Genomic DNA, 13,092 nt, shown 5'->3' on the forward strand with positions numbered 1-13,092 from the left:
ACTGACACATGCACGTTGACATGTGCACACCCAGTTGAATGCGCATACCCACTCCCACAGATATGCACACGTGCACACCCACACAATCGAATGCACAGAAACACCCACAGATATGTACACGTGGACACCCACATGATTGAATGTGCATACACTCACAGATATGCACATGCACACACCCACACAATCGAATGCACACACACACCTGCAGATATGCACATGTGGACACCCACATGATTGCGCCCCCCACAGATATGCACATGTGCACACCCACACAATTGAATGTACACACACACCCCCACAGATAGGCACACACACACACCCACAGAATAGAATGCACACACAACCGCAGATATGCGCACGTGGACACCCACAGGATTGAATGTGCATACACTCACAGATATGCACACCTGCATACCCACACAAATGCACACACACCAGCAGATATGTACATGTGGACACGTACACGATTGAATGTGCATACACTCACAGATATGCACATGTGCACACCCACACAATCGAATGCACACATCACTGCAGATATGCACACGTGCACACCCACATAATCGAATGTGCACACACCTGCAGATATGTACACATGCACACTCACAGAATCGAGTGTGCACACATGCACACGTGATCGAATGTGCACGCACCCACAGAGATGCACATGCACACATCTAATCAGATGTGCACCCCCTCCACACAGATATGCACATGTGCACGGCCACAGGATCAAATGTGCACACATCCACAGATGGCACACGTACACACCCACACAAACGTGCATACCCCCCCACATATGCATTCACACTAACACAAATGTGTACACACCCGCAGGTATGTACACATGGACACCTGCACAATCGAGTGTGCACACCCCCCATGGATATGCACACGTGCACACACAATTACCTGTGTACACAACCCTGCAGATATGCACACATGTGCACACACAGGATAGAATGAGCACACACCCACAGATAGCACACGTGCACACCCACACAACTGAATGCACACCCCCCACAGATATGCACACATGCATACCCAATTGAATGTGCCCACACTCACAGAGATGCACACGCACACCCACACAATTGAATATGCCCCCCTACAGATAGCACACATGCACACCCACACAATAGAATGCGCACACACACCCGCAGAGATGCATAAGTGGGTACACCCACAGACGTGCACACGCACACATCCACACGATCAAATGTGCACATGCATCTGTAGACATGCACAAGCAGACACCCACACACCCGCAGCCGTGCACACCCACATGGGCGAATGTGCACACACACACCCCCACAGACAGCACACGCTCACACCCACACAATTGAATGCATACACGCACCCGTTCACAGGTTAATTGCTGCCTCAGCTATGAGCTCTTTTTCATTGAGTGTTATGGCAAACTGTTCTAAAGGATAACATAGATTGACATTCATCTTCAGTTTATGTTTCCTTATGGTTCATAGGAGTTTATTGGAAAATTAGCAAAATACACATCATTTTGGGGAATGGAAAGTGAGGCAGAGTGAGGCAGAACACCCACTGTAGCATTATAAGCAAGTAGAATAAACTGATAATACCTTCACCAGTAACGCACTTTCCCTAGCGGAAATAAATTATTTGTATAAATAGCCTCTCGATGTTTGTGTGTTATTTAGTTATAACATCACATTTTTCTTTTTTACATACGGCACTTTATGCTAGTATTGAAAATGCTTTTTCTGACATTTTTCAGTGATTGTCATTTACTTCAAATATGCAGCTAGAGCTAATAGAAAAACAGTTAAAACAATTTGTTGTAATGGTGAGCTATTTATAAGCAAACATTTATAAAAGATCTCCTGTAAGACGGCTTAGACTTCAAAATACTTATCAGTCTTAGAGTCATTCAGATGTTTTTACAACCAAAAGTAGAAGCACCTTTTAATATTCATGCTTAATATTTATAAAAACTGAATTGGAGGTTTTGTTTGTTTTCGAGAAGAAGCTGCATTTGTAAAAACAGGAAAGTGCCAGTTCAGAGGTGGCGTAGCGCGCCGCCTTGGGAGGCATGTGTGTGGCCGTAGCTCTGTGAGCACACGCGTGAACCCGGCGTTAGGATACCCGGGCCCTCCTTCGTAGTGTGAACACTCTGGCTGTGTCCTGCAGCTTCGCCTTCTTAGCTCCTTGCTGGGATTTTCCAGCATCCCTTTGACTTGTCCTCTTTTGTCCTTTGGGTCTGAGGTCACCCTGGGCCTCCTGGCTCTCCGTGGAGCTGAGTGTGGGTGTGTCTTGCTGGCAGACAGGTTCCGGGGCTGCAGCATCCCCATCGCCCACCCGGATGTTCCTGGGGCTGTAGGCTGCCAGCTGGCACAGGGCCACAGCTGCCGTCTGCTTCTGCTCCTCGCTGCTGTCCACCGCACGTGTGTCTGGAGCCTCCTCGCCGGGGCCTGTGGGTGGGGCCCCGTCACCGTCGAGGCTGCCTGGCTTGGTCTCAGGGTGGCTGGGCACATCCTCAGAACCTTCTGTCCCAGTCTTCTGTAGAGCAGCAGCAGCAGGTTCTGCAGCTCGTGGTTGACTGGGGAAGGGAGGCCTCAGAGCCGGGGCGTTGCAGGGGTCCTTCACCGAGAGATTGAGAGGAAGGTCCTGCAGCTCTGAGAAGCTGGCGGTTTCCGCCTGGGGGCTGCCTTGGTACGTGGGTTCGTGGGTGGCTGCCGGATTTATCTCTGATTTCTTGGAGAGGTTGAGGGGACCCATCCTGGAGCTGTCCTCCGGACTGGAAGGCGCGGCCTCCAAGACGAGAGAGGTGCTTCCTGTCGGAGCGGGGGGGTCTCCGTTCACAACATTGAGGCTAGAAGAAGCCAAGAGAAAGCTTAGTAGGAGCTTGCTTAGAAAAGCAACTGCGTGAAGCAGTTTGAACAAGTATAAACTTGGCTCATGGAACCCAACCAGAAACATTCCCTTGGAGGTTTTGAAAATGACATTTTCTTACCTTATTGGAGACTCTGCTCTGGTCTCAGGAGCCTGGGCGGGTCGGCATTCTGTGACTTTCTTCACAGGCTTGAAGGCTGTGAGGCTTTGCTCCGGCTGGTAGAGTCTTCCCAGTGCACTGGAGGCCGCCTTGTTGGAGAGGTCGCACAGGCCTTCGCAGGTCTGGCTCGTCTGCGTGAAGTTGGTGGGGCTTGGCCTCCCCGGGGAGCCTGTGGCTGCGCTCCCTGCGCGGGGGCTCATTTTGGACCCTTCCGTGTCTCTCTGCCCAGGCTTGGAGGAGTCTTTAGCCTCAGGAATTGGACTTTCGAACTCGATGTGTTTTCTGTTGGGGTCTGAAGGGTTTAACCTGGAAGGACTTGAGGCTGGATAGACCAGGGTGGCTTCTTCAAGCAGGTGAGAGCTCTGATCTCGGGTGAGGCCAGCGACAGGTGGGAGTCTGAGACCGTAGGAGGAAAACGCAGTCTCTGGCCTGTAAAATCCGTAAGGAATCGGCAGATTAGAGGGATATTGCTGGAAAAACCTGTAATGATCATATGTGGCTGGAGATGGACTCAGGTGCTTAGGGATTGGCCCCGGGTGAGGCAGAAAGTGTCTCGGGTCTTGGGCTCCGTAGACTGACAGCAGGGGCGCGTCGCACTCGGGCGAGCTCCCAGCCAGCAGGTAAGGCGAGTAGATGGTGGCCAGCCCGTGCTCTGTGTAAAAGTGAGGCGGGTACTCTGGGATTGTGGGGTGCATGTAAGGGGAAATGGCCCCAAGCCCCTTTGTAGATGAGATTTTATGTGGAAACTCTGGTGGGAGGAAAGGTGAGCCGGCTTTCCAGGGGTAGCCAGGAGCGTGGAAGGCCGACTTGGTGTGGAAGGAGGTGGCCTTGGCAGTGGGGTTGGGTAAAGCCAGTGTCTCAGGCGCCTCAGCGCTGTCTGGCCCCTTAAGCCTGTGCTCGCCGACTGGAACAAATGCAGAAGGCCGAGCTGCGCCTTCCAGAGCTGGCTGGGCACCGAGGGCGGCTTCCGGAGCTGGGCTCTCGCAGGCTGACGCCCTGTGGAGGGCTGGCTTCTGTCCTGGGCACCTGTGGGTTCCCCGGGCTTGCAGCTCCAGGTTTTCCTTGATGTCTTCCCTGGCAGAGCTGTGCTGAAGCTTTGAGTCAAAGGCGGAGACTCCGTTTGTGACAGACTTGGAAGAGGCTGGCTTGGCTGTGGCATCGGGCTGGTTGGTTTGCTTAGGGTCTAGCGAGTTAGATTTAGAGCACTTGGGAACGCGATCCTGCTCTGATACTAAAGTAATCGAGTTTTTACAAAGACCATACTTCATGTGATTAAAAAGATGGGACTTCTCATTGCAAGTAAAGGGACACTGGAAACATTTATACTTGAAGGGCTTTCCCGGAGGCCTGGGGATGTAATGCGGCTTTTTTGGCTTCCGCTCTTTGAGAAGACTCATTTTCCTTCTTATGCCTCGGACTCTGGCCGTCCAGGTGGCGTGATCACCGCCGACGCCTCGTGCACCTCGTGGTTTCTGAAGAGGCACCTCCCGCTTTGCCTCTTTCCCGAGCGCTTCTACCGGAAGCCAGCTCTGTGTGCCGAGGGTCTGGCGAGAGCCTCTGTCATCTGGCAGCCGGGAGCTGCAACAAAGAGCAGAGTCTTGGTGTCAGGACAGCGAGTGAGGGGTCGGCGAGAAGCCGCCGCAGGATCCCTGAAGCAGAGCCCCGGGAGGGCGGAAGCCGCCTGCTCCTGGGGTCACAGAAGCAGCCCTGCCCTTGGTAACCGGGCTGCTAACTCCCCACCATGTTTTCTGAGTCTGATCTGAAAGAGTCGCCTCGGGGCCTAGAGGTGGAGTGTGGTGTGTGGTGCGTTGAGTGTCTGTTCTGAGAATGCCTGTAAGCCTTTGAGTTTTGGGAACTTTTATCCTGTGACCTGGACCTTTCCTTGAAAGCACGCTCCTGGGGCTGAGGACACCGAGCCGCCTCCCAGGGTCTGGACGGAGTCCTGTCCCAGTGCTGCCTGACTCTGCTTGGAGGGTTACACGCTTGAAACAGTGGGGGTGTGGTTGGCCGCACTCTCACCTGAAATGCAAAGGGGTTTGTGGCCGTTTCCCCTTAACGTGTACCCCACAGTCGCAGAGTGACCCCTCACTTTTACACAGAGCATGGGCTGGCCACCGTCTACTTGGTCCTACCTGCTGGCCGGGAGCTCGCCCACGTACAGCGTGGCCTGCTGTCGGTCTGCAGAGCCCGAGACCATGGATGCTCCCTGCCTCCCCTGCGGCCAATCCCTAAACACTCGTGGCAGTTTCTGTCCTCTTCAGCCACGTTGTTGGTGTATTCCTAGTGTGCTTATTTAAAAACGAAGAACATTCGAACACAAGACTCCACCCTGCTGCTTCGAAAGTCAGCTTTATCATTAAGTAGCATTTACGTTGTCTCAGAGAGGAATACAAATGCTCTGTTTATGTTGACTTAAATGGTTGAAATACTGTTGAGGTGAATTTGTACATCCTGTGAGTGACAGCAGCATTGTGAGACATGCTTTCACGGTCACCCCGTTCCTGCTGGCCAGGAGGCACGGCCAGCAGCACCTGCCCATCCAGGTGCACCTCCAAATGGAAGAGCCAGAGCGTTGCCACACTCGTGCCCGAGAGGAGACTGGAGTGAGTGGTGTCTGCTTTAGAGATGGTTGGGCCATGGGAGGAAGCTGTCCTGGCCCTTAACCTTTAGGGAGTGGGTTCAGCCCTTGGGCCACACCTGCTCAGGTCCCGGGACCCACCAGGGGCTGCGCTGTGATGTCAGGGCTGGCCTGCTCTTTTGGATTCTTCCAGAGGGTCTCTGTGTCCCTCTTACCAGCCCCAGGTTTCCTTCAGAGGCTGCACTGCACCCCGCTGGGGCTCTCACCTGCCTCCTAACCCAAGGCTGACAGCAAAGGCTATTTATTTTTTTATGAGACAGAGTTTCTCTCTTGTCACCCAGGCTGGAGTGCAGTGGCGCAATCTCGGCTCACTGCAACCTCCGCCTCCCAGATTCAAGCGATTCTCCTGCCTCAGCCTCCCGAGTAGCTGGGATTACAGGCGCCCACCAACACTCCCGGCTAATTTTTTTTTTTGTATTTTTAGTAGAGACGGGATTTCACCATGTTGGCCAGGCTGGTCCTGAGCCCCTGACCTCAGGTGATCCACCCGCCTCAGCCTCCCAAAATGCTGGGATTACAGGCGTGAGCCACCGCGCCCGGCCCAGAACAAAGGCTTTGAGAGTCTGGGGCTCACCACGTGGAAGCTGGGCCTGGAGCGACTCAAGCAGCAACTGTGCCTGGGAGACAGCGTGAGTGGGAGATGGGGTGGAGGTACTGTGGATCTGAGCACTTTAATTCGTATTAAAAATGTAAAAAGGAAAAGGTCTTTTAGCGTCTAAATATTTTCAAACAGCTTAAAAATAAAGTTAGATGACCCAAATGCCTATCAATGATAGACCGGATAAAGAAAATGTGGCACATATACACCCTGGAATACTGTGCAGTCATACAAAGGGATGAGATCATGTCCTTTGCAGGGATGTGGATGGAGCTGGAAACCATCACCCTCAGCAAACGAACGCAGGAACAGAAAACCAAACACGCATGTTCTCACTCGTAAGTGGGAGCTGAACAGCGAGAACACATGGACACAGGGTGGGGAACATTACACATCAGGGCCTGTCTGGGGGTGGGGGTCGGGGGGAGGGAGAGCATTAAGACAAATAGCTAATGCATGCAGGGCTTAAAACCTAGACGATGGGTTGTTGGGTGCAGCAAACCACCATGGCACACGTTTACCTATGTAACCTACACGTTCTGCACTTGTGTCCCAAAACTTAAAGTATAATTAAAAAAAAATACATAAAAGTAAAGTTAAATGGAGGGCTGGGGGCGGTGGCTCATGCCTGTAATCCCAGCAATTTGGGAGGCCGAGGTGGGAGGATCCCTTGAGCCCAGGAGATTGAGGCTGCAGGGAGCTGTCATCCTGCCACGGCACTCCAGCCTGGGCAGCAGAGTGAGACGTTGCCTAAAAAAAGGCTAAATGGAAATGACTTAACAAAACTGTTTCAACTGCAGCTTTTTTTTTTTAAGGAATGGGCAGATGTGCCCATTCTTGAGTCTGCGAGGTTTTATGTGTAGACATCAGGGTGGCTAAAAGTCGAGTGAGAAGCTGCCCCTTGAAAGTAGAGTGGTGTGTGTGGAGCCTAGGAGGCAGCTGTCCCTGAGGCAAGGCCGCCTCCCTGCACCCCATGTCCTTCCTCCCACACGCCACAGGCCAGGGGTGGAGGCTGGGCTTTCGTATGGCTGCTCCGAACTCTGGGGAAGTGCTCTGATTTTATTCTCAGCACACTGGTTTCTCTACTCATTTATTCATATTTCTTTCTTTTTTTTTTTTTTTTTTTTTTTTGAGACGGAGTTTCGCTCTTGTCGCCTAGGCTGGAGTGCAGTGGTGCGATCTCGGCTCACCGCAGCCTCCGCCTCCTGGGTTCAAGCAATTCTCCTGCCTCAGCCTCCCTAGTAGCTGGGATTACAGGTGGCCACCACCACACCCAGCTAATTTCTTGTAATTTTAGTAGAGACGGGGTTTCACTATGTTCTCCAGGCTGGTCTCGAACTCCTGACCTCAGGCGATCTGCCCGCCTCAGCCTCCCAAAGTGCTGGGATTACAGGTGTGAGCCACCGCGCCCAGCTCCTTTATTCATATTTCTTAAAAACCCAAAGAACCACCCTTCCCCCTACAAACTGCCTCTGTTAACATACTTTAAGTTCTTTAAGACATTTATTTACTAAGAAGTGGTCTGGGTAGAAAAGAGGGGTTCTGCTGACCTGTCGCCTTCTCTGTGATGAGTTTCTGTGTCGCAGGAACTCATCACAGCCATCTTGTCCTTGGATGAGGACAAGATGTTTGTTACCCCACAACCAGGGAGGGTGTCGGGTGACACCCTGGGGCTCAGACCCGGAGCTCAGCACCCCTCTCCCATCGTGGGCCGCCACAGAAGCTACAATGAACCTACAATGAACCGGGTCAAAGCCAAGCGAATGAAACATGTAATGATCGTTTTGTCTTTGTCTTTCTAATTTCCCCTGGTTAGAAAAAAGAACGTGAACTACTTCTTTATGGGCTCAGTCCCTACCGTGTGGGGCAGACCTGCCCTGGGTGATGAAAGCAGTTTCCCTGCCTCCCTTCAGGAAGTGGAGAAGCCGGTGCCTGGTTCCAGCCAAACGCTGGGCCAGCCAGATCAGTCGGTGGGGCCTGTGCCGGCACGCCTCGCCGCGCTCCCTGGTTCTGAAGGCGTGAGAACCTCTGCAAGTCAGGTTCCCATGATTGTATAGGATATGTTATGGCAGGGATCTGAAAACTGATGATTTCATCACTAGCTGGAAGCATCATGATCAAAACGATGACAGTTGCAAAACGTTCATCAAGTGAGAGCTGCGTCCTTGCGATACCGAAACGTCGCCTCTAGCACCTGAAACACAAGCCCTCAGAGGGGCAGGTGACTCCCTCGGGATCTAAGAAAGTGAGGACTTTAGTTTTCGAAGCAGCATTATTTCACATTGCTGATACTCTCAGGCAAATAAATAAATAACCCGTGTTGGTTAGATTTTCTCAAAAGCTTTACAGCAGGCAAGTTACGTGTAAGCTCTGCTGTTAGCCAAAATAGTAATTAGGAAAATAATTGCTTTTATATTAGTATGTCTCTTTTCTAGTCAGATGTTATTATCTGAAGTTTTGAACGATTTGCCCTTTTGTTTTTGGATCAATTAGTTGACGTAAGCAGGTGTGGCAGGGAGGAAGCCCCTGGTGAGTGAGAGCATTTTGGAGTTGAATTGCTTGAAGGAAATTTGTGTAAACATGGAGTCTCTGGCAGTAGTTTTAGTAAAACCTGGATAAACTGACCTCTCAGACCTTGGATAAACTGACCTCTCAGGCTTGCACAATTTGCTAATTAAAACAGGGAGCACAGCTGCTTCAGTGTAAGCCGGGTGGAGTTCACCTGATCTATAAAACTACAGTAGTGTCAGAGGAGTAAGTGGGATAAAATTGTTGCTTTGGTAAGCTTTCAAATGATGATGTCAGCCTGTGAGTTCTGTGTCCTGCTTCAGTGAGGTTTATAAGGATGAAGAAACCAAACCCGACGGCCAGTACCTCCGGCTGTCACATCTGTCTGTGGGCACGGCGTTTAAATTGTCTCTGGTCAGTTTCTACCAGCCCGACTGTACTCTGGCAACTGCTGGTGTTAAATATTCCCAGAAGAGTATGTTGTTGCCCAAGCAGTGTAACCCAGAACTCTAGCTGTTTATAGTAATTTGGATTTGCATTTAGAGGTGCAGTTTTTCTCTAGAGGTGAAAAAGAAGTGCCGGGCATCTTCTCCTGGGGGAGGCATGTTTCCATTTTAGTTAATAACATGCCTGGAGAGTTGTCTATCTGTCTAGTAATAAAGCAGAGTCTCGTTCATTATCTGCTTTCATTTGAGAACTGCAGTGCTAGCATGTTTTACAGTGAAGACCTCAGTGTGATCCTGAAGGAGGGTCTCATCCTCCTCTCGATTACCCACTGGATCGGCAGGAAACGTTAGCAGGGTGGACATTCCACAGAGCTTCCAGATCTGGATCAAAGGTGGCTGTTACTGAAATACTTACGCAGACTCTTCCCTGCCTGCTGCTGGCTAACGTGTGCCCTCTCCTCCAACCCACCTCCTCTGAGCCCGGCCTGACACAAAGACTTCTTTCTCCAAATCATTTCAGACCAAGCAGCCAACGTAGACAATGTCTACACTAAAGGGCATAAGAACAGTGGGGTGCAGTGGCTTAAAACATGCTCAGGATCCCGCCGAGCTTTCGCCAGGTTTTCTTGCTGTATTTACAGATGCCGTTCTGTGCCTTTCTAAGTATTTTAAATGTCGTGTGCTCAGCCGATGCACTTGGCTTCTGGAAAGTGCGCTGAGCTGAGAGCTCACTTCTCTTCCTGCTCAGCGTGCACTGGGCTGGGTGTTGGGGCGTAGCTGCCCACACAGACAGTGCTTTGAAGAGTGAGTGGTTTCGGTTGGCCATGGGGTTGTGTCTGTCTTGTTTTTAAAGTTCTAAATTGCCAATATACTGTCTTTCCAAAGGCTCCTAAATGTGGACAGTCAATACAGCAGGCAGTTGTTGGGGTGACAGTGAGAAGCTGGGATGCTTAACAAGCTTCTGAGGAGTTTGAACTTTGAAAAATAGATGAGAGAAAGAGTTCTTAAAAAAAAAAAACACTTTGATAGGACGCAGTGGAGGTAATTACAGTTTAACTTTATGGGACGTTCCTGTGACAGGCTGGGCGACCATGGGACGTTCCTGTGACAGGCTGGGCGACCATGGGACGTTCCTGTGACAGGCTGGGCGACCATGGGACGTTTCTGTGACAGGCTGGGCGACCATGGGACGTTCCTGTGACAGGCTGGGCGACCATGGGACGTTCCTGTGACAGGCTGGGCGACCATGGGACGTTCCTGTGACAGGCTGGGCGACCATGCTTATCATGTATCCTAACCTGTGCCTGAGACTGTGCTGTAATGTTCCTTCTGGTGGTGTCCAGCTGTCTGGCAAGGAGCCTGCTGGGCTGGAGCATTGTGAAGGGCATGCTGTAATTACAATATTGTGATGTGGCATTGTTGCATAACTCAAGGACACACCATTGTCGCCTACCCACTGGGATGTCGCAAGAACGAGATCTGTGAGTTTTACTCCAATTGAGCTTTTCCAGTGATTGACTGCCCCTCCCTCCCAGCCTTTCGGCTCTTTAAAACGAAGGATAAACCTCAGGACAACCAAGACCTGGGAAAAGACAGTCTTCGGGAATATAATGTGGAAGAATGGATCCAGAAAAACAACCAGGGGCTCTTACTCTAGCTTCGGCAGGAGATCCCGAGTTACAGACCTGAGCTCGTAAACAAACGCTCACCACTTTACAGTCACCGCCTCATCCTGAAACTCCGGTCAGAAATGCTGGAAGGCCTTTGCTACTGCGCAGTGAAAATTAGGGGCACAAATGTGGACGGATTGTGCTGGGTCAATAATTGTTCTCCTCCAAAGCAGATTTATGAGAAATTTCGTGTAAGGAAAAAAATCCTTTTTGTGTCTGTGTGTACATGTACATGAGACTTTAACAACCAAACAGAAACTTAACCCCTTTGGTTTGGTTTTGTTTTTGAAAGCTTATGTTCAGTTTTAAACTTTATGTAAGCTTATGTACTTATTTTAAACTTTGAAAGTATTAAAAGTTAAACTAGATATTAAATTCGGCACTGTCTAATGTGCATACACCACACACTTATAATCCTAAATTCAGCTCTGTCTAATGTACATACATCACACATACATAACCCTGAATTCAGCAGAATGTACATATACCACACACACACATATATAACCCTCTATTCAGCCTAGTGTACATAGACCACACATATACATGTAAACCCTAAATTCAGCAGAATGTACATACACCACAAATATATATAACCCTAAATTCAGCAGAATGTATACACACCACACATATAAACCCTAAATTCAGCCTAATGTACATACACCACACATATATACAACCCTAAATTCAGCCTAATGTACGTATACCACACATATTTATAAACCCTAAATTCACCCTAATGTACATACACCACACACATATATATGACCCTTACCTCTTGTTAGCATTTATTATAGTTTGTTTTTGAGGTTAGGAACAGTTAAGCAATAATATGAATTTGTGTTGGTTTAACTTTTATGAATTTTAGGGCAGAAAAAGGAGTTAATTTCCAGATAAGCTTGTTCCTGTTCTTAGAATTAAGTGTCAGCCTCATTAGAAGTTTTGTAATCGTGGTCTGCATCCCAGCCATGCACCTGCTGGGTCCTGAGTAATCCTTGAAGCCCAGAGCAAGGCAGAGCAGACACGGGGCAAACGCTGCGTTCAGCCGGGTATTTTAGATACGTCTGAGAAGAGTTTTAAAATAAAACTTGAATTTGAAAAGAAATAGTAAGTACTTACCAGAGGTGGGCAGTGCTGGGATGTGGCCGGGTCTTGGTGCTGGTGGCTGGCGGTGCTCAGGAAGCAGTACCTGTTCTCACGCTTGCTTGGTGAAACTGGAGCCGGCTGTTCCAGTGGGAGGGATTTAAGTGTAGGAGTTGAGCCCTCGGGGCGTAGAGATGCACCTGATATTCCTCCTGCCCGCAGCTACAATTCATGTGTTTGCACCCACCGAGCTGCTGCAGGCAGCCTCCCCAGCACTGGACCCAGCGAGCAAGTATCTGGCAGACTCCCGGCGCCGTCTGTGAGTGCCGAGTGCGGTGTCAGTGCTGCCTGGACAGCCATGGGTCGGAGGGCTTCCGACGTGTCCGCAGTTAGAGCGTAGGTTACTGTATTCATCACACCTGCTGAATATTTGGCGTTACGGCAAAGACATGTGAGCCTTCCCTTTAGAACCTGAGCGTGTGTACACGGGAGGCACACTTCGGTTGATTCTCAAGTACACGTACCCTGGGAGGTACAGCATTCATGGCGTCCTTGCCATGAAGGGTCCAGTGAGGCCTTTGAGGGTCTGAGTACCTTCCACCCTCTACCCTGCTCCTGAGAGTCTCTGTCCCTGGTCCTCCTCGGGAGCTGAGCTGGCAGGGAGGGAGCTCACCCGGCACCGGGCTGCAGGGACCTGCCGGAGCTTGCCCGACCGACGCCAGGCACCGCAAGAGCCGCAAGAGCTGCGGAGGGAGCCGGGTGTGTGGGTGCGGGGGAGGGGGAGGGGCCAGCTGTGAGCTCCCGCAGACCACCCCCACACACTTTAAATTGCAGAGGCACTTGATGTGGGGACCAGTTTTTACCTCCACACCCCCTCCCCCCAGACTGCTTGCTTGTTTAATCGGAGGCCGCACCCCAGCTGTAGCGAAGGCTGGAATGTGGTGTCGGTTTGAGGACTGGGAAAGGAGGTGGGATGAGCTGTCGTCAGGCCCTTGGATGAGCCTGAGGCTGCAGGGCAGAGGCGTAGGGACAAGCTGGCCAGGACGGACACGCTGTTTTTTTTTTTTTTTTTTTTTTGAGACGGAGTTTCGCTCTTGTCGCCCAGGCACCCGCCACCACGC

At 50.8% G+C, this 13,092-nt stretch overlaps 2 protein-coding genes across 21 annotated transcripts in view; one reads left to right on the forward strand and one right to left on the reverse strand.

Annotated features, from left to right (window-relative positions):
* Positions 1 to 13,092, forward strand: part of TBCD (tubulin folding cofactor D) — a 189,128-nt gene that overhangs the window by 69,894 nt on the left and 106,142 nt on the right. The window lies entirely within an intron of this gene.
* On the reverse strand, positions 1,461 to 12,104 carry ZNF750 (zinc finger protein 750). 2 transcript variants are annotated; one of them, XM_065532490.1, is made up of 4 exons: positions 12,008 to 12,104; positions 4,355 to 4,606; positions 2,990 to 3,457; positions 1,461 to 2,848 (listed from the first exon to the last, which is right to left on the reverse strand). In XM_065532490.1, exons 2-4 carry the CDS (start codon positions 4,423 to 4,425, stop codon positions 2,113 to 2,115), a joined length of 1,275 nt encoding a protein of 424 aa, XP_065388562.1. In that variant the 5' UTR covers positions 4,426 to 4,606; positions 12,008 to 12,104; the 3' UTR covers positions 1,461 to 2,112. The 2 variants fall into 2 exon arrangements, with proteins under 2 accessions (XP_065388562.1, XP_005585411.2); XM_005585354.4 differs by having other exon boundaries at positions 2,990 to 4,606.

Source organism: Macaca fascicularis, chromosome 16, assembly GCF_037993035.2.
Source record: "Macaca fascicularis isolate 582-1 chromosome 16, T2T-MFA8v1.1".
NCBI lineage: Eukaryota > Metazoa > Chordata > Mammalia > Primates > Cercopithecidae > Macaca > Macaca fascicularis.

Bases quoted from the DNA above. Each gene is read 5' to 3' on its own strand.
- ZNF750 (XM_005585354.4), bottom strand. From the start codon at position 4,425: ATGAGTCTTCTCAAAGAGCGGAAGCCAAAAAAGCCGCATTACATCCCC. The intron at 2,849-2,989 runs GTAAGAAAATGT...GGCTTCTTCTAG, and splicing joins AGAGCAGAGTCTCCAATAAG to CCTCAATGTTGTGAACGGAG.